General features: G+C 48.2%; 1 protein-coding gene across 1 annotated transcript in view; it reads left to right on the forward strand.

Moving 5' to 3' along the window:
• GNL2 (G protein nucleolar 2) overlaps window positions 1–26,741 on the forward strand; it is a 295,764-nt gene that overhangs the window by 263,395 nt on the left and 5,628 nt on the right. Inside the window, exon 13 of the mRNA XM_078683329.1 lies at window positions 5,082–5,161. Within this exon, the coding sequence (XP_078539455.1) occupies window positions 5,082–5,161 (80 nt within the window). The remainder of the gene's footprint in view (window positions 1–5,081; window positions 5,162–26,741) is intronic.

Consider the following 26,741-nt stretch of genomic DNA (forward strand, 5'->3'; position numbering starts at 1 on the left):
CAACCCCGATGGTGTTGTTCCTGGCGCCGTCTTCAGATGAAGCCGTCCCCAGTTTCAGTCCGGGTCCGGCGTCGGAACGGTGCCGTCTCCTGCGTCGATGAGTGAGGCCTTCACCTACGACCCGGTTCCGTTATTCCTGCCTCTTTATCAGGAAACGGATGAGCGGGAGGACTGGGAGGGGTCTGAGGACCCTCTGGCGCAACAGTGCCAGTTGAGCCAGGACTGGGCAGATGAGCTGGGGGAGGCCAGTGGTTTGGATACATCGCCTGACACTGGATTCATCTCTCCTCCCTCTGTGGCTACGGAGGAGGGTGCTACCTATGGTGTGGTGTTGCGCAGGGCGGCCAAGGCCTTGGCTCTTGAGCTTCCTGTCGCGGCCGTGAGGACTGACCTCCTCACCGAGGTGCTTCAGCCGCGAGTAAGCTCTTCGGAGCCTCTGCTGCCGTTTAATGAGGCCCTCACTGACGTTCTGGTGGGCACTTGGTCCAAGCCCTCCACAGTGTCCCCTGTGGATCGGAACGTGGCCCGATGCCACCGCCCGGCTCCGGGCGACCCCAGCTTTCTGTCTGTGCACCCCACCCCCGAGAGCCTGATGATCCAGGCCTCTACGTTCCAGACCGCGTTCACGACTGCTCCCCCGGATTGGGAATCCAATAGGTTTGACCAGTTTGGGAAGAAACTGTTCTCATTGAGTTTGGGGTTGTGGTCTATCAATACCGCTTGCCTTTTGGGCCGTTACACCCACTCCTTGTGGGACACAGTTGCAGAAGTGCTGCCCCAGTGTCCGGAGGAGGCCCAGGCATGGCTCGCCCTTGCTGAGGGGCGGGATGCAGCACGTTATTCGATTAGGTGTGGACTCGATACCACGGACTCGCTGGGCAGGGCGATTTCCACGACAGTGGCGGTTCGCTGCCACGCCTGGCTGAGGTCTGCCAATTTTTCAAGGTATGTCCAGGTCATGCTCATGAACCTGCCCTTCGATGGCCGTGGCCTTTTTGGTGACAAAGCAGACTGTGCACTTGAGCGTTTCAAGGACTCCAGGTCTACAGCCAAGTCCTTGGGCCTGTCGGGCCTGCTCCAGCAGACTTCTTGACCCTTTCGCGGTCAAGGAAGGGGTGCTCCCACATGTCCAGCCACATGCCGCAGAACCAACCTCAACACGGACGTGGTAACCGCCGTGGTGGTCCCGGGGGACAACTGCAAGGTCAGTCTACATCCACTCCCGCAGCATCTGCCTCAAAGCCTTCCTAGTCCGACCTTTCAGGCCCATTCAACGCCAGTAGGGGGCAGGGTCCGCCATCATCTCCTCCACTAGCGTACCATCACTTTGGACAGGAGAGTGCTGCAAATCGTCCGAAGGGGCTACTCCCTCCCCTTCAAGTCGACCCCTCCAATCATGCCACCGCAGTACCACCGCGTGTCGGGGATCACTTGCAACTTCTGCAGGAGGAAGTTACGGCCCTCTTGGCCAAGGGGGCCATCGAGCGCGTTCCTGGGCCAGAAGTAGGACATGGTTGCTACTCCCACTACTTTCTGGTACCCAAGAAGGGCAAAGGAGGCCTACGCCCTATCTTGGACCTCCGGAGCGTCAACGGCTTCCTCCGGAAGGAGAAGTTCAAGTCCCCGTCCTGCTGGCCCATCGGTGCTACCTGCGGTTCACGGTAGGCCACGAGCACTTTCAGTTTACCGTGCTGCCCGTCGGCCTCACCAGTGCCTCGCGGGTGTTCACGAAAGTGATGGCGGCGGTCGCAGCTCATCTGCACAGATCGGGGGTTTCAGTCTTCCCCTATCTCGACGAATGGTTGTTGAAGGCGGGCTCGCCCCAGACAGTCGTCTCCCACCTCCAGACTATGGCCGACCTCCTGCACTCGCTGGGGTTCTCCATCAACGTGCCGAAGTCACACCTGTGCCCCTCTCAGAAGCTCGTTTTCATCGGAGCGGTTCTGGACTCGGCGCAGTTTCGGGTTTATCCTCCCGAACAGCGGGTTTCGGGATATTCAGGCTCTGGTTCCGATCTTTCAGCCTTTATCCTGAGTTTAGGTCAGGTTGACGCTGCGGCTCCTGGGGCTGTAGGCCTCCTGCATCCTACTGGTGCATCACGCCAGGTGGCGGATGCGGGCTCTGCAGTGGGACCTGAAGTTTCGGTGGGCGCTGCATCAGGGCAACCTGTCCGACCACGTCCTGACCTCGGAGGGCACTGCGAGTCAGTTGCAGTGGTGGCTCACGAACCGCGATTGGGTCAGCGGCAGATCCCTCTCCCTCCCCCAACCGGAGCACGTAGTAGTGACGGATGCGTCCCTCCTGGGATGGGGGGGCCACATGGGAGAGGCGGAGATCAGAGGTCTGGTCTCCGGCGGAGTTCCGGCTCCACATTAACCTGTTGGAGTTACGGGCGATTCGTCTAGCACTGAAGGCATTACTTCCCTCTGTACGGGGAAGTGTAGTGCAGGTGTTCACGAACACCACCACCGCCATGTGGTACTGCAATAAACAGGGCGGGGTGGGGTCGTGGACCCTTTGTCAGGAGGCTCTGCGCCTCTGGACGTGGCTGGAACACCAGGGCGTCACCCTGGTGGTTCAACACCTGGCAGGTTCCCTGAACGCCAGCGCGGACAAACTCAGCCGCCGGTGCATGATGGATCATGAATGGCGTCTGAACTTGGACGTGGCGCAAGGTCTCTTTCAGCAGTGGGGAGAGCCTTGGTTAGATCTGTTCGCCACCGAAGAGAACGTGCAATGTCATAAGTTCTGCGTGTTGGAATTTCCAAGGCGGCACTCGCTCGGAGACGCTTTTTGTCGCGAGTGGAGCTGCGGTTGTTTTCCGCCTTTCCGCCTATACCACTTCTACCGAGAGTGCTAAAGAAGATCAGGTGAGACCGGGCCCAAGTCATCCTTGTGGCTCCGGACTGGGCACGAAGATACTGGTATCCCGAGCTACTCAGCATGTCAGTCGATCCTCCGATTCGTCTGCCTCTTCAGGAGGTCCTTCTGTTGCAGCAGCAGGGGACGGTCCTCCACCCGAACCTGTCCAGTCTCCACCTACATGCGAGGAGATTGAGCGGCGACAGTTGAGTCCATTTGACTTGCCTCCTGAAGTCTCTGATGTGATTCTGGCAGCCAAGAATCCCTCCACAAAATCGGTATACGCCTGCAGGTGGAACACATTTGTGGCATGGTGCACAGCAAATGCTGTGGATCCACTTTCTGCCCTCCTTTTAGAGGTTCTCCTCTTCCTTCTTTCTCTTGCCCACCAGGGCACTGCTCTGGTCACTATTAAAGGCTATCTCTCAGCCATTTCAGCCTTCTTAAGGCTTCCTGATCAGCCTTCTCTTTTCAAGTCCCCTGTTGTAAATAGATTCTTGAAAGGCATAACACACATGTTTCCTCCTGTTCCCTTCGTGATGCCTCAGTGGGACTTGAACCTTGTACTGACTTATCTGATGTGCGCTCCCTTTGAGCCACTTCATAACTGTCCTCTTCGTCTTCTGACTCTTAAAACTGCATTCCTGGTTGCCATCACCTCTGCCAGGAGAGTGAGTGAGCTCCAGGCTCTGTCTTCTAAGCCTCCTTTCCTCACTGTCCATCCGGACAAGGTTGTTCTGAGGACTCGTCCTTCTTTCCTGCCCAAGGTGGTTACAGCCTTTCATATCGGGCAGTTCATCACCTTGCCCACCTTCTTTCCGCCTCCGCATCCCTCGAAAGAGGAAGAGAGGCTCCACTGTCTGGACCCAAAACGTGCGCTCTCCTTCTATCTAGACCGCACACGCCAGTCCCGGTGGACCACCAGCTCTTTGTTGGTTACGTGGGCGCTAAGAAGGGACGGGCGGTGCACAAGCGGACCATCTCTTGGTGGGTCGTTTTGGGCATCGAGGTCTGTTACTCCTTGGCGAAAAAGGAGCCTCCTGTGGGACTGCGCGCCCATTCCACTCGGGCCACGGCGGCTACTACTTGCCTGGGTCGGGGAATCCCCTTGCAGGACATCTGTCGGGCAGCTACGTGGGCCTCGCGGCACACGTTTGCTAAGCACTACAGCCTGGACAGCAAAGTCCGGAGAGATGGCTTTTTCGGCCGTTCCGTTCTCCAAGACTTTCTGATGTGATCTTGGTTCGCAGACCCACCACCGGGGATGTGATCTTGGTTAGCAGACCCACCACCGGGGTTGGTATTGCTGGGGTATCTATTCTAAGTTAAGGAATCTTAACACTAACCTGTTTCTTTCAGATGCACAAGTTACTACCTTTGTTAACGATATATCTGTAAGAAACAGTAGTTAGTGTTAGATTCCTTGCCGCCCCACCCATCCTCCCCATTCTGCAAACTGATATCTAGGGTTAAGGTATCTCCCTTTGAGGGCCCTAGTTTCATGGCACCAGTGTTGGTTTCTTGCATGGCTCTGCGTTCCTGACGCGGAAAGCTATGTACAGAACTGATGTCAGCTCGCGAGGGCGGCATCTAAGTACTCAGACGATGTCATCCCGACGCCGACGACAGACGCGGAGCCGCAGACGACGTCTACCGGCGCTCAGGGGTACTGCTGACGAATTCTTTCCGGATCTAGTCTGACGCCAGGGGATATTTTAAGGTAAGGAATCTAACACTAAATACTGTTTCTCACAGATCTATTGTTACCGAAGGTAAGTAACTTGTGCGCCATGAACAGATGCTTACTGGGTAATTTAATCAATCAATCCATTTTTATAGCGCACTACTTACCCGTGAGGGTCTCAAGGTGCTGAGGGGGGTGGGGTAGGGTGGTAGCAGCTACTGCTCGAACAGCCAGGTCTTGAGATGTCTCCTGAAGGTCAGTAGGTCCTGGGTCTGAGGCTGATGGGTTACATTTTCTTTCAATTCCATAGGTTTTAGCAATAAATGTGTCACCAGTGCATGTTAATAAAATCTCTTTTTAAAATATTGTTCTTATATGTATTCGCCAGTCATAGCGTTATGATGGAGGTTAGTTTTTTCAGGTCAGTCATGTTCGACTGATGCTCATAAAACATCTGCCAGTTTCAGTTTATGTTGGCCTAATTATATAGAATTTCTTGAGCATGTACTAATGTTTTCTTTTTTGTTTGCTGCAGGATTCCAAAAGGACTAAGTGAAAAGGTGTTTACAAAAATTGAACAGATGTCTAAGGGGTCAGAAGAGCTTCACACCCATGGTAATATAAAGTGCTAAATAAACAGTCAAATTAACTTATTATAATTACTTTGTTATTTGAAAGCGGATTGTTTGCTCTGGGCACCAAATTGCGCTATTTATTCATATTTACCATATAGCAGCACGTGTGTTCAAGAAAGAGAGAGAAAAAAAGTCAAAAAACATCAACACAGAGGCTGACACAGTGGGGTCAAAGTCTTAGTGGCAGCATTTTCCTCCAGTTATGCTTGCTGTTAATCAGCTGTGCACTAACCCAACTATCAACAAGCATTTACAATGCAATAGGTCTCGCAGCATTAAAGTTTGAGTTATTGGCATTGTGTATGACAATGCGTTGCATAAATTTTTTGCAAACTTTGAATTGGTGAGCAGTGAGTGTGTGTGCAAGAGTACGCTGTTGCTCACAGCTGTTATTCACACAGCTCTGATGATGCACCTGCGGAATCACCAAGAGAAATTAGAAAAGGCGTCTATTGACAGTCCTTACTTATAGCTAAAGCCCATGATTTTTCGGGGTGTGCTAAGTGTATGTCTCACACAGATCCTTGTATCCGCCTACCCTGATTCAGAGTTTCATGACCACACTATGTTTCAGCTCATGCCTAGTTTCATTCAAACTAGCATTGAGTTTTTTCACACATACCATTTGAAACTTGTTGGCACACATGAATACTCACTTCGACTATAAAAGCATCTCATTTCTTCTCTCAGCCCAGGGCAACAGACACATAATTAACTGGACATACAATTAGCTACCAACATCCATAAAAGAAAAAGCATTCGAGCGACAAGCTCTACTAGCCCCAGGCCAAACATAAAGGACAAACAGCATGGCAGCTCCCAAGAGATCGAAATCAGAAAAAAACTCCTGCCGACCTTTTTATGAGCTATGGAGCAGAACTATATAATGCACAGAAAACCGTAGACATCACTAAGCTACCACCAGAAATCGAGAGGCACGTGCCACATTCGAGCTACAAGGTAGTTTTTCCATGCACGCAAATATCTTACCGTTCATCAAATCCGAATAGTAGTCTGATATCACACACTTTAAATAGGAACTACAAACTACATGCAGAAGCAAACGATATTCTGGAAAACTCTCTGAAAAACAGACCATTTAAATTTCTTGGGGACTATGGTAATAATACGCCAAGATGATCGACTCAACTGATGACTTCATTTATGCAGACACTCTGTCGTTGCTCAAACTACACACTGTACCTCACGTTTTGGTAAATCGTCATGGAATGCAGGGCACACAGATTACGCACTGGTACAACAGTGCATATATGCACAAATTAATTGCGGTGTCAACTAGGCTGAAAAATTCATGAAGTCACACAATTTCCAAACGGCACAACAGCACCGCCTATACTTTATTATGTTGCTCCCAATGTTCAGACAATTTTTCATCTGTAATGGTGAAAAGTGAAATGGAAGATGCTCGTAAGAGGTCATATCTACAAGAATGTGTTTAATGAACCATGTCACCCCACAGCATTGATCGCGTGCAGGGTGGCGAAAGCGCGTCTCATCCCTGCGTTTCATGCACATTCTGTTACCTGCATAACCGGCGCCCCCAGGGTCCACGCCAGTGTCCAGCACAGCAATAACCATCCCGCGGCCATTGTACTCTGGGAATCGGGCAAGGAAGCACCCCCCTCGTCACTGGCTCTACTGTCTTCTCTGCTTCCTGTGCGCACGCAAAACGAAACCTATCGTGGGGCGGGACTTCCGTGTTGTGAAGCCCGCGCCCACGGAGTGCCTGGAGGAGTAGTGGTGACGCGGGGCTCCCATGCCCGGAGAGCCCCGCGGTCGGAGGCTGCACAAGTCCGGAGTGCCGGTGGGGAGGGGTGGGGAGGGGGGGAGGGGTTGGTGCCTGTATCTGTGCGTGGGGGGGGGAAATGTCTCTCCGTGCGCGTGTGTGTGTATGCTTGTGTATGTGACAGCCGTACAGGGAGAGACAAGAGCGAGCTGAGACGAGCATGCAGAATTGTCTCCTTTCTCTTTGCACGTGGTGAAGGCAAAGCACGGACCATAGTGTAGCAGCTAATTAATAGATGAAAGCCCGGCGTCTAAAAATGGAAGCGCTTGATCCTTTTTTAATAGAATATGCAGCTAGGCGGAGGGAATAAGATTATGATGAGCACGAGCAGTTTGGTGGATGAACGAAGGAGAAATAATACGATGAAAAGTCTCTCCGTGCATGTGTGTGCGCATGCGTGCAGGGGGAGGTGTGCCTGTATATGTTGGCGATTCCCAGGAGACAGCCGCGCGCGTGGCCTGCGCCGATCGCCTTTTGAGAGAAGCGCGCGGCCGGCACTGTCTCCTGGGAAGCAGAGTCAGTAACAATAGATCTCGGCGAGTACAGTGCTTACGCACTGTATCGCTACGAGACCTAAAAACGAGACCCTTCCCAAAATGTTATTTTTCTTTTCTACAATCCAAAATTAAACTAGTAATATTTCTCATGTTTTCACTGTGTACTGTGCCTCTCTGAGATTCCTGTTTTCTTCTCAGCGGTAGTGACGCTATTTTTTTCTACGGTTAGATATCTGTGATAATTATATAGGGGCATCGTTCTCAAATGCATTATGCATTCTTATAAAGCGGGCTTTAGCCGAAAGTGTCAGTGTTGTATACATATAAATGGGTGAACTTTAACGTCCTCATAATTACCTGGAACAATCAATCAAATAAGAGAACCAAATGACCTGTAGGCGAGAAGAACTAGTTCAGAAGGGCAAGGATGAAGTGAAGCATAAAATATAGAAGTGTGAAACCGGGGATTCAAGGACATTTAGGTGAGAAGAATAGATGGGACATCTTGTTAACTTGGACTTTCAGTAACTATCTTTGATTAGCATCATAGCACAATGCAGGATTAATGTCCTGGAATATAATTCCAGGGAAGGTTATGTCTTCACAAACATCTTTAATTGCAGTGTCTTCTAAATCAGCACAAGACTTGAGCTGTCGCAGGCCTGTGTGTAATTAGAAGTTTCTCTCCTTGCTTATAAATTATTATTGTGTCACTATTTCAAATCAATTTATTTTCTTCTGTGTTGAATAATATTACGTTCTATATGTAATATAATGTATTTCTTGATAAATTGTAGACTGTTTCAATACCATTAATAATACAATTTAGAAAACTGTTTCTTTCAAAATATGGTTATGGTGCAAATCTCAGTCATGTGCAGCAGAGCATTGTCCAACAGTTTCATGATACAAAAGGACACACAGCACATGCAAAATACTTAAAATAATCCTAATACCACACCATAGTAAAATAAGCAGCAACAGGGAATTCAATTTGAAATAAACCCTTTAAATGTAATCACTTAACAGAAAAGGAGGCTATTCCCACCTGAATTGTTTTGTGGGATGGATATCAGACTAAAGGGGTTAAGAGAGGCAATAAAGATGCAATCTTTGGTACTCTAGCAGTACATGTTAAGGTCAGCGTTTTTCGCAGTATCACAAGGAATGCTTAGCATATGGTCATTATTACAAGAAGCCGTTTAAAATCCCTGTACTTTCCATATCCAGGAATTACCATTACTTGGATTCCCTATATTTTCAGATGTAGGGAAATGACAGAGATTACAATTTTTGGAGACTACGATGAGAGAATTGGTGTTTCTGTGCCAAATTGCCAAATGTTTTTCACCTAGTTTCTAGCAATACAAAAAGATGATGGACGGAATGTCATTCACCCCAGATCTGGGTTAAATCCATTGTTTTTTGCTCACCATGCCCCCCTAGTTTCACCTCAGCTATATGCAAATCAGTTTTTAACCTGCTCCCCATGGGAATAGTCCAGCCTGAACTGCCAGGCCAAGTCCTCCCAGGACCGGAAAACAACCATCCTAGGACTGGGTTTAGTGTATCAACCTGATCAGCCAGGCTAGCTTGAATTCAATGACCGTGAGGGTGAGACCCACGTCTGGGCATACCCTTCCCACTTCAGGGCGACTAAAGCAACAGAAAAAGATGATGGCCGGAATGCTGAATAGTAACAAACTTTCACCCCAGTCACAGATCTGGATTAAATCAATTGTTTTTTTGCTCACCACGCCACCTAGTTTCTCACAAACATTGTGGTTGTTCTAAGCAGCTAAAATCTCTGTGGGAAAAATTAAAACATAATTTTGATCGCCTAGTAATGCCCGCTACCTGCCCATCTGAATTTACAGGCCACTCCTAATGGTGGCTTGTTGCATGGATTCTGCATATATACAGAACTACGCACAAGAAACCAGGACCTCAGTGTACCAACCACCCACCTTAGTGTCCGGAAACCTAATTCGACTAGCTATTGTCTCATTCGTTCTCCGTACTACAGCAAAGCTACCAATGTTTAGACATGCTAGAACATGTAACTCAGACTCTCTCAGTAATCGCAGGAGCAAGAACACTCTTTCGCCAACTCACTTATACTTGTCCACAACATAAATAATCAGAGACGCAGGATAGTTTAAAATGTTTATTTTAACTAACATGCTCTATAATGCAGTACAGGAGCCAATACTAGCAGCAAAATGCATAAACTCAGTATAGTGAGCATTGTTACAATTCCATAAAATATGAACGGGCGATCATTTTATAAAGCTAGTGAGGAAAAAAAGGCCCAATGTGCCTTGCCACCATCCCTGTGTTAGGGACTAGTTTATTATAACTATAGAAGATCTATGGGCTTTGTCAGGGGGACCCCATACCTCCAAGGTTAGATTGCAAGGGATTACATCTCCAGAAAAACACAGGTCTTCTCTTCTGAAAGATTTTCCTTCAAGTGCCTTAACCTGCTTACACGCAATATTAAAAGCACCCGATTTTCAGTAGTGCACCTGTGGCAGTATTTTGTCTAACATGCGTGGGACTGACCAACTCAGATTAACGGAGCACATTGTTTTTCAACCTTGAACATGCTGTGCAGACAGAGCCTCAGAGTACAGCAAGAAAAGTGAAAGGCAGACTATTGTCATGTGAACAAGTGCAAACACAGGATTTGTGAAAATAAATTAATGTAGAAACATGTGCAAAAAGCGTCAACAAGGCAGCCAAGCTTATACTAACTTATGCTAACGTAGCAATGTACGCAGTGAATCCATAACCTCACTATAGGCTTTTAAAGCTTTGATCTGATAGAGACGACAAGCTGCTGATTCCTTAACGTAGAATTATCCCCAGGCGTGAGACTGGATCCGGAAAACTTTTTGCCACAGCATCCCTGCGCGCCTTTGTCAGTTTTTTCTCTTTTCCGCGTGCAACGCGGATCCGGATTGTGTCCTGGCCTGTTTTCAGGCCTTCTTTTTCATACTTGGCTTTCGTGGAACAGTGTGCGAATGCCTTCGGGCTTCAAGACGTGTACCTCCTGTGCACGTCTCATATCGGCGACGGACCCTCACCCGATTTGCATGTGGTGCCTAGGTGAGCATCAGAACTCGGAGAGCTGCAACGCCTGCCAGCACCTTAAGCCTAAATCGCGACGGGAGCGCCGGATGAAGTAGCTGTCGGCACGCTTGTCTAGGTCAGCTCAACATCCGTCCCCTACCTTAGAGGCGAGAAGCCGCCGGTTTCGTCTGCAACATAGTCTCTCACCACGGCTCCAGGAGCGTAGCTCACCTGCTGGTGGGTCCTTCAGTTTGTCGCCGAGGCCCTGTCCTCCTTCCGCTGGGGGGCGCCCGCTCCCCCCAGGACATGCGCCCCTGCTCATCGCCTTCCTACCTGCCGTTTCCCGGCAAGGAGGCGACTAGGGCCCAAATGACAGCCTACGCTGCGGCTCTGCAGGCTTCTTTGGCCCTTCTTCCACCTCTTGGGACATCCGCGGAGCCCTTGCCTCGCGTTGGGACTTCCGCGGTGGCTCCTGCCCCGGCACCGAAGGTTTCAGCTTCAGGTAGAAGGAGGGTGGTGTCGTCGAGGGGTGGTCCTTTGGGGCTCCCCTCTACGGCGCCTGGCGTGCCTGCCTCACTGCAAATCCCTACGGGGCTCCCTGTGGCGTCGCAGGAGATCTCCGGGTTTCTGAGCAGGCGGCTGCCTCACCAGAGGTCGAGCCGGTGTAGTTTTGGCGCCGGGAGTCTTCCTCCCCGGCTCCGGTGGAGTCGCGGGTGGAGGCCGGGACCTGGGGCGCTTTCCCGAGTCCCTCTCGGTCCTCGAAGCGGGCGGCTGCCCTGTCTGAGGCAGAGCCTGCGCCTTTTTGGCTCCGCTCCTTCGCTGTTCCGGCGTCTACCCTGCCCCATTCTCCCAGAGAGCACGTGGTGCCAGAAGTCGACCCGGCGCCACGTGACGTTGATCAGGTGCCGATGGTGGACTCCACGGAGCCGCACCGGCGTCGGGTTCTTGATTTACCTCCTGAGGTCCCTTTTTCTTCAGAGGTCTGTCATCTATTGGTGTGTTCCTCTCCGGAGACTGGGTGCCGTATTGTTGACTTTTCACCGGCATCTTCCAGGTAGAGCTCCTCGCCGTCCCCACAGTCTGAATCCTCGAACCCTTCTTTCCGTGGCTCGCGGCTGGCTTTTCCACCGGCCTCTCCGCCTTCCCCTGAGGCCCCTCAGGTTCCCCGTTCATCAGTGGACCCTTCCCTATTCAGAGGCTGACCGCTCCTCCCTGGACATGGGGATGGAGGGCTCAGCCTGCAGCCATTGCCCACGGAGGAATTGCTTTCTCCTCCGCAATGCCCTACTGAGGCCAGTGTTGCCTTTGTTCGGACTATTTCCACAACTGCTGGTATTCTGAGGATGGGTGAACCTGTCACTCCTTTTCCTACAGATAACTTCTTGGAGGTTCTCCACCAGGGCTCCTGTGGACGGTAGTTGTTCCTTCTTTTGAGACGTCATTCCATAATTCTCTTATAGGGGCTTGGGGGCGCTCTGCCACGGGGGATCCGGTGCCTCAGGCGCTTCTGCATCGTCACCGTCCTGCTCCGCATGACCCTGTCTGTCTTTTCATTCCATTGTGGTAAATAAATAAATAATACCTCTCTTTTTGACTAGACATATATCATAACAGATAGCTCAATAAATAAGAGTCAAGATTCGAGGTAGTAGGAGTTTTGCAGGTTTAATACAGCATAAGGACAGGAACAGGACAACCTGCATAGGAATAGGATGGCAGGGCCCAGCAGCTGCTGGGGCTGGATCTGGGATGAGCGCGCTGACTTTTAATAACAATACATGAGCATATATACATAACGCAAACACATAGCATTACATTGCAGTAGGCGTAGCAGTGGGTGGAGCAGAAGGCGTGACGCGTAGCAGTCGCGAAAGATAAGGGCGAAAGTAGGTGTAACTGGGCGTATACATAGACATGTGATGCAAACGTAACAGAATATGTCATGAATGGGGCGGAAACCATGGAGGGGGCTACCTAAGGAGCCGGGACCTCTAACCTGATGGTGCGCGCAAACTAGCAATGACGTGTTACTAGGAGAAACTGGGGGCTATGAACTCTGTGCTAGGAGCAGAGACTGAAGTCTGGAGAGTCAGGGCGACATGTACCTAAACAGTATCTAGTATCTGATGTTTAGAGAACATGTTGATATAAACTAGAAGTCAGGAGAGGAAAGGCTAACTTGATTCTAAGACTGGACCATGCATTATTCTACATGTAGTGCGTGATGAAGAATATGGAATGACCATTAAATGCAGTATTTCTCTAACGTGGAGACGTGAAGGCTAGACAATGACGGAAACTATTGATGCAGTTCAGTAGCTTAGGAATGCAGAGAAGGAGGACTGAACTGATAACTGGAACTATAACATATTCTTGGCAGACTCAGAGACTGAGCCAGCTGAACCGGGTACTGCAAGGCAGGAAGTAAGTGAAGGGTCGAGGATACAGGTGGGGGCTGTATCGCTCCTCAGCGAGGCTTCAGGAGACAGGAGCTGAATCTGGTGTCCAGGCCCTTTTGAGGCCTAGAAACGGGGACTTTATAATAGAATAACGTGCACACTGAGAAACGTGGCAACGTAGCTTTACATAGGCCTGATATTCGTAGTATTCACGAGGACTAGAAACTGACATACTAGAGGTGGACACAACTATAATTGCGTCATTAATCGGACATGGGGAATGCATATGCATATTTAATCATGCACACATAACATATGATGGATGACACGTAGGGACACAGAACATGGCAAAATTTACTTTTCCACATTCCCTCCTTGTCACTACGTTTCCATCAGGAAACATCAATATTCATGATACCATCTATCATTTCATACAGTATCATTTGCTCGTCTCGAATTATCCTGGAACGGGATTTAGAACGGGGCTTGGGACTAGGAATACAAGAGGTAGCACAAATGCCGCAAATCGCAGGGCCACATTGTATACAGAGGCAGCAGCTGAATATGATCGCTACTGCAATACCTAGAAAGGACAATATTTTCCATCCCCATGCGGAAATTATATTCCAGAACCAACCGGACCATGTCCAGGTACCTGGATCTTGGTGTAACAGATGGGCAATTTTATGGAGTCTGGTTATAGCTGAATAAACAGACGGCGCGTTATTTGGAATGAAAATGCAGCAACTAGATCCGATGACTCTACAGGCCCCGCCCCTATCGGCCAGTATGACGTCAAGGACGAGACGATTCTGTAAAACGACAAATCTCATAGCAGATTGCTCTTCGGTTAAGTTACCTAGAGCAGAGGCAGTCTCATTTACTACAGCTTCGAGGGTTCTGGTTAACCTACGGATTAGCTTACTATTCTGGATAGGTCCTATAAAGAAAAAGAAACCTCTGTTGAAATCTGTATACTGTTCTAGAGCAGTTTCAGTATAATCGACAATTGGGGACTCCCTTCTATGTCTAACGTGTACTAGATGTGTGTTTCTATGATAATCAGGTGGGGCTAGGAAAACAGGTGGCAGTAGGAAGGCAATGTAACAGGTTCCCTCCCAATCGAGGGGCAGACGAACATATGCGGTTTGACCACAAATAAAATAAGAATGACGTGAAGCTTTAAAGATAGATTTCCCACTGTCACTATACTTGACAATAGTAGTACAATCACTATGTCCTACGTGTACGGAACCATTATTTCGGACACATAATTCGCCTTTGACTGGTAGTACTGAAATAGCAGGTAAGTCTGGAGTAGTATCAGACTGAACATTCAAGACCATGAAATTCGAAGAATAGTTACCTAAATTATACACTTCATTTTCTAGATCTAACCCGGTTCTGTGGGGAAGACCTTGTTTGTCTGGAAAACATGTACTGTTAAGAAAAGACATATCTGTTGAGGATGACGTTAACGTGGACCATGCTCCACACGAACCATTATGTGAGAATGGATAAGGAAAAAGTGGCAGAACTCCCTTCTGTGTCTGGAAAGGGGGGAGTCGACCACACACCCAACAATTAGTGGCATTGCTGGTCTGGTGTGAGTAATGTAACATGCGGATGAATGAGTTATTTCGCATGGCGAGGCGGTAAGAGAGTTCATGAGGAGGCAGATCACTAAACGTGTGCTCTACTGTAGCATTAGCAGACTTATTTACATGAAGAACTGGGAAATACAAGAAAAATGCATAACTGGTGCAGGAAATCATAATGCTGAGAAACAATATGAAACATAGAAAAACAATACATCGGATTGAGTTTTGACTAACTCTCTCACTATGGGGGTCTATTTTATACATGTCAGAAACAGTCTAACCGTTTCACCTAGGGGAGGACTTAGACAATCAAACTGGCTGACTTATTTTACTAGACCGGAGTTTTAGCTTGTACTCCTGTGGTGGAGTTTTCTCTAACAGGGGAGGGGTTGTAGCAATGTCTTTTGCGGGACAGTCCTTGAGAACAATATTTTGGCAATCCTTCAAATCCTGGGAAATGTTCTTTAAGACGGGTTTCAGTCCATTAAAAAGTTTAATATGAGAAAGGTGCACCCAGCCTTTGCGTCCTTCCAACTTCACGGCTGTACGGGTGGTGAGGAGGACCTGTCGGGGCTCTTTCCAACGAGGCTCCAGCGGACTTGATCTGTCAAAGTTGCGGACCATCACCATGGATCCTGGAACGATTTCATGCGGTGCCACCTCGGTATTGTCTGGAAATGCGGCGGCAACCTGTGAACGACATGAGTTGAGGGCAGACATCAAGGAAGCTAGGTAATCTGTCAGCATATTACTTGAAACATCGGTAATACTTCGGGGTCTAGGAGTACCCCACATATTAGGGGGGCGGCCGAAAACGACCTCGTACGGGGACAGACCTGATCTGGAATGTGCGACCATGCGCATATAAAATAAAGCGACTGGCAGAGCTACTAGCCAGTCCACACCTTTTTCTTTACACACTTTTGCAATACGGATTTTCAGAGTCTGGTTATGTCTCTCTACGAGACCGGCTGCTTCAGGATGGCGTACACAATGAAACTTCCACTGGTACCCTAACAACAGGGAAACATGCTTCATGAGTTCAGATGAGAATGGCTGGCCGTTGTCAGAATATACGACTCTAGGGAGTCCATAACGAGGGAAGAACTCACGAACCAACTGCTTGGCAGTGGTCGCGGCTGTGTAATCTGGAACTGGATATGCTTCTGTCCACCTGGACAAAGCGCATACAACTACAAGGACATACTTGAAACCTCGACATCGCTCCATCTGAATATAATCCATCTGGAGGACTTCAAAAGGGTGGTCAGGGGGCTGGAATCCACCTTGTTCCACCGGGACACTTTTACCTGGATTAAACTGACAACATATCATACAGGTACGGACTTTCTGCTTGGCTGCAGCTCGTAAATGCTTGTTGAACCAAATGTTCTGGATACTGTCTAACATGGCTTTTTCTCCTAAATGTGCTGGACTATGTGCGGTATTAATAATGACTTGAACCATAGAGTCGGGGAGAAACCATGTGGCTCTACCCTTCGTTAACCATCCTTGATCTGTCTGGACCCCTCCTTGTTCGGACCATTTCTTGATTTCTTCGGGAGTAGCATGTAACTGGATATCTATGACATCTTGTGTAGGGTCCTTAACTGTCATACATGTAATCGGATCTGGAGTATGTGTCTGTGTCGGATTAACTTGAATGTCTGGAGTCTGTGCTGTAAGCTTGGCTGTGCGATCTGCTAGATCGTTACCTTGGGAAATAATGTCAGTAACTTTCGTATGTGCTTTGCACTTCATGATAGCGATAGATGTCGGTAAATGTATGGCATCTAACAGAGCTTGAATAAGGAGACCATGCTGAATCTTGGTTCCATGAGAAGTCATGAAACCTCTCTCCTGCCAGAGCACTCCGAAGTCATGTACAACTCCAAATGCGTAACGTGAATCTGTGTAAACATTAACTTTCAAGTTCTTGGCGTGTATGCAGGCTTGTGTCAGAGCAACTAGCTCTGCTGCTTGAGCGGACAGGGTATCAATACGGTGTGTTTCAATAACTTCGGTGTCAGTAGTCACTGCATACGCGGCGACTAGTTCTCCTGTACTAGTTCTCAGGCATGAACCATCCACATAAAGTGTCAGGTCGGGGTCTGGTAACGGAGTATCTGTCAGATCTTGTCTTGGCTTTGTCGTAATGTTAACTACTTCCACGCAATCATGTGTGGCTGGATTTGAATTAACTGATGGTAACAGTGTAGCAGGATTCAGGATGTTGCAGCGTCTGATTTCTATGTGTGGCTGGAACAGTGTCAATTCATAACCTGTTAAACGTGCAATTGTCAAGTGCTGAGTTTGTGTTCGGTTTAAAAGAACTTCCACAGAATGTGGAACTTGTACTGTCAAGGTATGTCCTAAGACTATGGAATCACTTTGTCTGATAGCTAGGGCTGTGGCTGCAACTGACTTGAGGCACGCAGGCAGAGCCTGGGCTACAGGATCTAATGTGCTCGAAAAATAAGCACAGGGCTTGTATTGTCCTGCTTGATCTTGTGTGAGAACAGATAATGCTGTACCTTCACGTTCAGTGACGAAAAGTGTAAAAGGCTTACTGTAGTTCGGTGTCGCTAGAACTGGAGCTTGGCATAGGGCTTTCTTTAACTCATTGAAACTAAGTGTATGTTCAGATGTCCAAGGGAGGACAGTCGATACGGCTGCCTCCTGTGTCGTTAACTGTATCAGTGGTTTGGCTAGAAATGCATACTGGGGAATCCATTGTCTGCAGTAAGAAGTAAGGCCGATAAAAGCACGTACCTCCTTCTGGGTCTTGGGCTGAGGAAGACTCACTATCAACTGGATACGGTCTGGTGTCAACTGCCTACCCCTCTTGGACAGTAAGTGTCCTAAGTAGACCACTTGCTGGACACAGAATTGAAGCTTAGAAGGGGACACCTTGTGCCCCATCTCGGCTAGAAAATACAAGACTGTAAGGGATGCTTGCTCGCAAGCACGTTCAGAACGGGCTGTGATCAGTAGATCATCGACATACTGGAGCAGGGCAGTGTCAGTTGGCATGTGAATGTTGTCTAGTTGTCTCTTGAGTGCTTGACTGTAAATACTAGGACTTTCTGTGAAACCTTGAGGAGCTCGTGTAAACATATAGCTCCTTCCATTTAAACAAAATCCGAAAAGAAACTGGCTGTCTGGATGAATAGGAACACTGAAAAATGCGTTCTTGAGGTCTATGACAGTGAAGAACGTGGCTTCGGAATCAATGGCCGTTAATAGGGAAGAGATGTCTGGGACAACTGGGTACTGAGGAATAATACATTTATTAAGCTCTCGTAGGTCAATCACTAATCGATATACTGGGGGTGCATTTGGATCAGTACGTTTCATGACTGGAATGATCGGAGAATTACATACATTGGAGTCAGTTTCTACAACCACTCCTTGAGCAATAAGCTCGTCAATAATTTTGGATAAGGCTGCTACAGCCTCTGGTGGCAATCTGTACTGTCTGATTCGTGGTAACACTACACCTGGCTTGAGAGTCACACGATAGGGTGTGATTTGCATATAACCTACATCAGTTGGACCTTGCGCCCATAGATGCTGTGGAACATTAGACAGTCTTGAATCAAAATCTCGTAATACATAGTGACCCTTGAAGTCACGTAGGAACAATCGTATTCCCTCTGGGGAACAGCATATAACTGCACCTAACTCTTTCAGTGTCTTAATGCCTAATAGATTTTCTGGACATGACTTAGTAAGTAACAGATCAGTAGTGCGGGACAATGGACCTACTTCTAGAGTAACTGGCTTTGAAATCTCATTTACGATAGGTTTTCCTGAAAATCCAAGGGAAACATTTCTTGAGCCTGAGAGCGGAGCCCCTGGAACTTCGGCGTGACTAATTGTGGTCCTACTTGCCCCTGTATCGATCAAAAACTTTCTGTCTTTCCCTAATACTTGACTGTGAACATAGGGACCTTCTTGATCTACAGGTATCTCGATGAGAGGCAAGCCTACCTCCCTCTCTAGGCTGTTTCATGAATACTGCTGGTACTCTGGATACTCAGACTGTGCATACTGGTACATCTGCTGTGTAACGTGCTGTGTTGCAGCAATAGGCTGCGGTGCGGTAACTGTCTGTGGTGCATTCTGTGGCTGAGGAATCTGTGAAACTTGTTCTTGTCTAGGCGGACGTGGTCTTTCTTTAGTCTTACCAGTAGCTATGTTGTGTTTCAGAACTGCACACTCATTTATAAAATGACCTGGCTGTTTACAATAATTGCAATTCCCTTTAACGGGAGCTGCAGGATGACTGGCTTGATTCGGACCCCTCTTCTGACTGTCTTGAGGAACAGATTGTGCAACTAGTACTTTCATTTTCGTGTCTTTCATACGTTTTCTCTCGTGTTCTTGTTCTTCTCTGATTCTATTCTGGTGGTATTGAAGCATCTGCAACATCTGGGACGGGGTATTAGCTTGCCAGGTACTTTCGACTTTCAAAACTCGATTTTTAATTTGTGGGCTTGAATTCTCGACTAATTTAGTAACAAAAAGGTGAGGGTATGACTCACTACTTGTCTTGAGGCCACTGTTGATGCTAAAACATTTTTCAAATCTAGAATAAAAATCACTAATATCTTCGTCTTGCTTCTGTTTACAGGCTGAGATTGCATCCCAGTCTTCTTTTCTAGTTGTCAATAATCTGGGTAAAACTTGAATCAATAATTCTGGTAATTCTTTACATTTATCTCCGAGACCGGTACCTGGTACTCGTGCCTTATCTTCAGCTTCTAGAACTGCCCAATCGATCTTTTTCTCTCCCACCTCCCATTCTTTTTCCTTGAGCTTTTCATACACCCCTGCGGGCAGCAGAACCTTTAACATTTTAATTATATCTGGGTATGTGTATTCTCCCATACGGAGCATGTCTTTTAATTCTCTATGGAACCCTGCTGGATCTTTGTCATGACAGGGAATTAATTTCTTCATCTCGAGGAGTTCCATCTTTGTAATCGGAGTGTAAACAAACACTCGTTCTAGTTCGCCACCCGTTCCTCTAACTGGGTGGACTTCTCGTAACGGATTCTGTCTCTCTAAGTAAAATGGTTTACTTTCTGGGGGTGAGGCAGGAACAAAATGTGGGTTCAGAAACGTTCTATACTTGTGACGCTGTTCTAGAATGACACTAATTAAGTCGGTACCTAGACCTTTCCATCTATACTGGAGTAACTCGTTCAGGACATCATGTAACGGACCTGGATCAGAGTACTGACCCTCATACAAAGTAATGAGGTGCTGAATCATATACATACCCACCAGTCGTTGCTCGGCTGGGGGCATTTTCAGAAACATTTGTGCCACTATTTCGTCTGGAAAAGTGATAGAATCAGTAATCCATCGGACTGCTGATCGGGCTAGTTCTTGTTCATGCATGGTACTTAACTCACTGTAACCGATTCGTGATTTCAGAATGTGATCGGTAGCTTGGAATACTTGTTCTAGAGAACCTTGTTCTGGTGCTGGATGATGAAAAATAGACTTGTGTTCTAGGCGTAAATGGCGATCTGGAAATCTAGATTTTCCTACATACGCTATTCTGGCGGGATTCTCGTCCTCTACCTCTTCAGTATCAGAGTTACTTTCTTTCTCGCTTACTTGTGCTGCTTTACGTTGTTCGTGTATCTTTATTATTTCTCTACGGATTTTCTTGTACATACTCTCCATAGCACCGACGGTCTTGTGCTTACCCTCGGCTATATTATCACTCCACCTTGTCAGGATTTTCATTTCGGCCGGATCTTTAGACGGGTAATCTTGTTCTCTTATTAGACAATTGATCAGAAACTTTAATATCATGAGCTGGATCTCGGCTTTCCTTTGAGACATGGCCTCGCTAATACTTTCTGGATCATCCCCTGTACGGATGAAACGATATATTCTGTCTAGATCTTCTTTCATATTCGGTAAGGTGACTAGATACTCGGCCACCTTTCTTACGCGGAATGAATATAAAACCATATTATCCTCGCCTGGGACTGGATCATAGCCGCATTCGGCAAGGGATTTTCTTATTTCTGCTACAGTCTGATGTCTGGGCGTACGCTGTGACGCTTGTGCATGTAATTCGGCTGTCGTTAAACGCTTGTGTGGCGGCGGGGTTTGAGGAGTACCTCCCCCTGCGGCCCCTAAACTGGAGTCGTCTACTGAGGCTCTTCGTCCTGGCAGAGTGGGAAATGGAAATGTAGGCTGGACTTGTATGGCGGGCTGGACCGGGGGTACCGTAACAGGTACTCCGGTGTCTGGAGGAGCGGGAAGTGCCTGATTTACAGGGACTGGCGGAGCGCGAACAGGATTTGCATATTCTGGGACTGTGTCGTCCAAATAGGATGAAATAAAAATATCAGCTGCGGTCTGTTTGTGACGTAGCTTGGTCGGAACTAATGGTGGCGGGAAATTACTGGATGCCTCTGGGGTCGCTTTTGGCAAACCCTCGGCAAGGAGAGGATACATACCCCTAATATGGGCATGCCTCTGTCTGTCTGACTGTTCGGCTTTGACTTGTTCACCTATCTCGATTAGTTCTTTTTCTTGTGCTCGTTCTAAGGATTCTCTACTTAATTCTGACTTTCTGATTTCCTTTTCAGTTCTTTTATGAGCTTCTTTGCGCCATAACTCGATGGCATCTTTCTGTGACTGTCTGGCTTTCTTTTTCCATAATGCTTCTTCTACTCGCATGATGCATTCGGCATCCCATGTACCCGATACGGGCCATCTATACTTTTCTTCTAACTGTTTGGTATACTCTACCCATAAATCTAGATACAATATGGCGCTTATGCCATGCTTCTGATACATAAAGTGACCTGGACTGTCCCTCGGCGGAACAGGAACTGCTTCTTCTAACAAACCCTTTCTAGTTTTTAGCTGACGTAATCTCGAAAAGAGAGACATTGTAAACTTGAATCGGGACACAATACAATACACGAGGAACAATAACAATTGGGAGAACAATTCAGGCATACCACGACATTGGAGATACATTGAACAACATCATAACATAACAGTTCGGACAGAATATTACCTGGAATACTGAGAACAGAAACACAAGAATTTCTCGAGAACGGAACAGACTAGAGTTACTGGATGCACTGCTGAAACAGTACGGAACATACCGGTCCCATAAAGGGACGCATCAAGACCCGTATCCACCTAGGTGAACACTTCGTTTGTGAGTCTGTGTACCACCAACCCACGGACCAGAGTCAATTTAGATTGACCCTGTCTAGATACTACCCCAGTAATGGTACTCACCGGGCAGCAAGAACGGAAGGCCTCGGACTGGACTGGACTGCTACGACGACGGACGACGAACTTCGGACTTCAGTTACGGGTGGGCCTCCGGATACCTCGGACCTTGGACTCTTGGCTTGGGCTCTGGTCGGGACTCGCCGCGTTCCTCCACCGTCTCGTTTGGATGCTGGACCGCCTCCTCCGTCTCCTCCGTGGGCCTGAGGGATACTTGAAGCAGAAATATCTGCCGGTGCACAGAAGAGTTCCGTCACGACTGCAGAGGGTCAGGGGGTCGGCGTGGCTTCACCGACGCGTGGGGAAAGGGCAAGTCCCTGTTCGGGCGCCATTATGTGGTAAATAAATAAATAATACCTCTCTTTTTGACTAGACATATATCATAACAGATAGCTCAATAAATAAGAGTCAAGATTCGAGGTAGTAGGAGTTTTGCAGGTTTAATACAGCATAAGGACAGGAACAGGACAACCTGCATAGGAATAGGATGGCAGGGCCCAGCAGCTGCTGGGGCTGGATCTGGGATGAGCGCGCTGACTTTTAATAACAATACATGAGCATATATACATAACGCAAACACATAGCATTACATTGCAGTAGGCGTAGCAGTGGGTGGAGCAGAAGGCGTGACGCGTAGCAGTCGCGAAAGATAAGGGCGAAAGTAGGTGTAACTGGGCGTATACATAGACATGTGATGCAAACGTAACAGAATATGTCATGAATGGGGCGGAAACCATGGAGGGGGCTACCTAAGGAGCCGGGACCTCTAACCTGATGGTGCGCGCAAACTAGCAATGACGTGTTACTAGGAGAAACTGGGGGCTATGAACTCTGTGCTAGGAGCAGAGACTGAAGTCTGGAGAGTCAGGGCGACATGTACCTAAACAGTATCTAGTATCTGATGTTTAGAGAACATGTTGATATAAACTAGAAGTCAGGAGAGGAAAGGCTAACTTGATTCTAAGACTGGACCATGCATTATTCTACATGTAGTGCGTGATGAAGAATATGGAATGACCAATAAATGCAGTATTTCTCTAACGTGGAGACGTGAAGGCTAGACAATGACGGAAACTATTGATGCAGTTCAGTAGCTTAGGAATGCAGAGAAGGAGGACTGAACTGATAACTGGAACTATAACATATTCTTGGCAGACTCAGAGACTGAGCCAGCTGAACCGGGTACTGCAAGGCAGGAAGTAAGTGAAGGGTCGAGGATACAGGTGGGGGCTGTATCGCTCCTCAGCGAGGCTTCAGGAGACAGGAGCTGAATCTGGTGTCCAGGCCCTTTTGAGGCCTAGAAACGGGGACTTTATAATAGAATAACGTGCACACTGAGAAACGTGGCAACGTAGCTTTACATAGGCCTGATATTCGTAGTATTCACGAGGACTAGAAACTGACATACTAGAGGTGGACACAACTATAATTGCGTCATTAATCGGACATGGGGAATGCATATGCATATTTAATCATGCACACATAACATATGATGGATGACACGTAGGGACACAGAACATGGCAAAATTTACTTTTCCACACCATCCCTCTACTTAAGGCTCTCTTCTGCGAAATGCCTTTCCGTGCTTGCCTGTAGTGTTGTTTCCTCCGTCCTGGGAGGCCCGGTAGTTGGATTCATGGTGGCGTAATGTCTTCGCTTCTTCCAGCGCTGCCTTGCGGGCGCTTAATACTTTGTTCGCTTAATACTTTGTGTGTGTGTTGACCAGGTCTACTTCCAGCCTGTGAGACTCTGTGGAGTCTCTTCTTTCTCATGTCTCCCATGAGGGTGCCTATGCTGATCTGCGGGGCCATGTGTTTGATGGTAGGGAGTTTTCCGCGTTTATTCTTCAAATATTAGAGAGCGTCGGGTTGATTTGCCTTTTGACGGGGTCAATACTTCTTGCAGGACTCCGTCGTCCTCCTCCTCCTCAGTAGGTTGGTTTGTTGACCCTCCGGGTTGGAGGCGTTATCCCACTTTGCTCCTCGTAATTTAGTTTTTGGAGTGGCTCTTACACTCTCTGTGTGGGTTACTGTGCCCTTGGGGTCCTTGGTTGGCCCCTCTCTTTAGTTGGCTTCTGGTTCAGCCCCTTTTTGGCTGATTACTAAGCCTTCTGTGGTTTCTGCCGCAGGTTTATGATTTTGTTTTCTGATGCGGAATTATCTTCCCTAAGAGTGGTTCCCATGTTTTCTTTGGGATGTGTCCTACCCTATGTGGGGTACTTGTAGCTATTGTATAGCCCTGTCTTATGCTGGGAGGGTGTGGACTCACCCATGCGGGTTCCTTGTCTTTCCTGGTGTTGCTGTTTTACGCTGGTGCGTCCCTTGGTCCTTACTTTGGCGTGGCTTGGCCATTTATGGCTTTGTGCTGCAGGGTTTTTTGCCCTTTGTCTACCATTTGGTCTGGTCCTCTGTCTGGTGTTTCTGAGGGGATAATTCCCTGTGTTGACAGCCTGGTCCGTCCTACTTGTTTCTCCTCTTATCTTCTAGCTGATCGCACTTCTTCGTGGTTCGGTTCTGTCCGGAGCGGTCCCCTTTTAGGGGTCGTTCGAGATTTCTTCTGTCCTTGCCCTTGTTCCAAGCCCGACGTGCTCTGGGCGTTTAGTTCATGGCGCTTGTCAGCGGCTGGCTGCACCCGCCTGCTCTTCTGTTCAGTGGTCGGGGGCCTTGGCGTGGGCCCTGGCGCTCCTGCTTCTTGTTCTGCAGGAATCTGGTGAGATTACGTTCTTCTTTTCCCACCTGCCTTTCTTGCTGTAGCGCCTTTCTGCCTTGTCGACTTCAAGCTGTGATAGGCTCGGCTGCCTTCTTCACTGGGTGTATTTCCCGGTGGAGGGCTTCGCCTGCATTTCTACCTCTTCTCCTTGGAGTCTGTGGGTGGCTCTTCATCCTCGGTACTCCTCTGCGTTGCCTGTACCTCTGGGGCTTCTGGTGCAGATCCCTGGTTCCTTGTCTGGGCTTGGGGTGCACTGGCCTCCTTTCGCCTTGTCCTTGCTTCCTCTTGCTTGATTAGGGTTGGGCCGCCTCTTTTTGTCATCATCACGCACCACCTCTGGGGCCGGTGTTCTTCAGAGATGACGAGGTTCTCTTCTGCCTGGGGGGACTGGGCTATTCTCCCTTTCCCTGTGCCTCATCCCCTATTGGGGCCCTGTGTTCGTCCAAGCTGGAGAGGTCCTCTCGCAGACCCTCCTCCCCCTTGTGTATGGCTAGGGTATCTATTCTGCGTTAAGGAATCTGCGGCTAGTAGTCTCTATCAGATGTACGAGTTACTTACCTTTGGTAACCATGTATCTGGTAGAGACCATTCTAGGCGCAGATTCCCTCACAACCTGCCCTCCCTCCCCGTTCTGCGAGGACCCTTCTTGGTCTGCTGCACTCTCCTGCCTCCGGGTGGTGGTCTAATGCAAGTGCCTTTTTCTTACTCCCTCCCTAGGGAGATGCTCATCTGGTTGTTTGCTCCATTCCTTCCTTTCTGGTGCTTGCTTGACGTTTAATGGGTGCTTCTGCACCCCTGCACCCTCGTCTCTAGTGTGGGGGTTGCTTGTGCTCTTCTTCCTTTTGTTGCTTGCACTTCTGACGCCTTTACAGTCCTTGGGGTTGAGGTCCCTTGGCTGGATCTTGACCCTTAGCTCTTTTAGGAGATGTCTCTCCCTGCTGATATTGTCTGGGGGTGAATTGTCATTCCCCTTCCGTTCTAGCCTTGGTGCCCTTCTCTGTTCTGGGCTGTGGTTGCAGACTTCTTCGTTTGCTGTGCACTTTTTCACATGCTTTCTGCCCCCAAGGAGGCTTGTTTGCAGGCTTGCCTTGCAGTAGCTGTGCTCTGTTCTTTCCCTCCTTGACTTTTGGTCCCATAGTGCCTGGCACTATTCTGAATGGTGCTGTTCCTCACCATTCATTGCTTTCCTTTCTGGTTAGCTAATTTTTTCGCACACTGTTCCAGTATGCTCACAGTTTTTGTTGTGATGGCTCCGCATTGTGGCGCGGAAAAGTTCCCTGAAGAAAACTGACGTAGGCGTGCCGGGGTGGGACTGTATCCTCGCTGACGTCACAGACACGGACGACGTCAGGGCGGAGTCACATGGTGCCGTCACCCCGGCGCGCAGGGATGCTGTGGCAAAAAGTTTTCCGGATGCAGTCTCACGCCTGGGGATAATTCTACGTTAAGGAATCTGCGGCTAGAATCGTCTCTACCAGATGCATCCTTACCAAAGGTAAGTAACTTGTACATTAGATCCTGTTGTAGATAGTGACATTGTAACTGAAACACAGTAATTCACCAGAAAGACTCTGAAATACCTGGCAAACTATTTAAGCATTGCATTAATAAATAGTCTTGTATGCAATTGAGAAAATGACTAAGATATTTACAGCTACAGGCAAAGTATTACAATTTCTGATGGATACTTCTGCTTGCAGATTCCTCACGTGTTGAATATCCCCGTCCGCCAGAGTAGAAACAAAATGTTTTCATTGTTCTTCTCCTATTCTGAGGAGAGTGCTGGTTCCATCTCAGCACCAGAAGCCACCCCAGAGTGACATCACCAGAACCATTTAGCACCAGCCCAGCACACTGACATCTATTTCCCTTTTTTCTCACCTTAGCATGAGGATCTGAATATGCTGTATGTGGTTTTGTTTATGTTTTTCTGTCTTTTTTCACAAGGATTTTTCTCAAATTCTTCAATGCTGTGGGTAGAGATCATCCAAGAAGCCTCCTCATTGAAGGCACATAATCCACACATTCATTGGCCCTTTTCTGGGCCTTCCACTACCATGTGCGGTGCTAACTATGATGCCAGTTTCCAGTCCTTGGAGCAGTTCCAACTTATGTCCTCAGTCCTATGATGACACTGTTCATGTCGACTTCCATCCCCTCTTGTGTGCTATTGGGCTCCATGGATCCATT

The sequence above is a fragment of the Lissotriton helveticus genome, chromosome 3_1, assembly GCF_964261635.1.
Source record: "Lissotriton helveticus chromosome 3_1, aLisHel1.1, whole genome shotgun sequence".
NCBI lineage: Eukaryota > Metazoa > Chordata > Amphibia > Caudata > Salamandridae > Lissotriton > Lissotriton helveticus.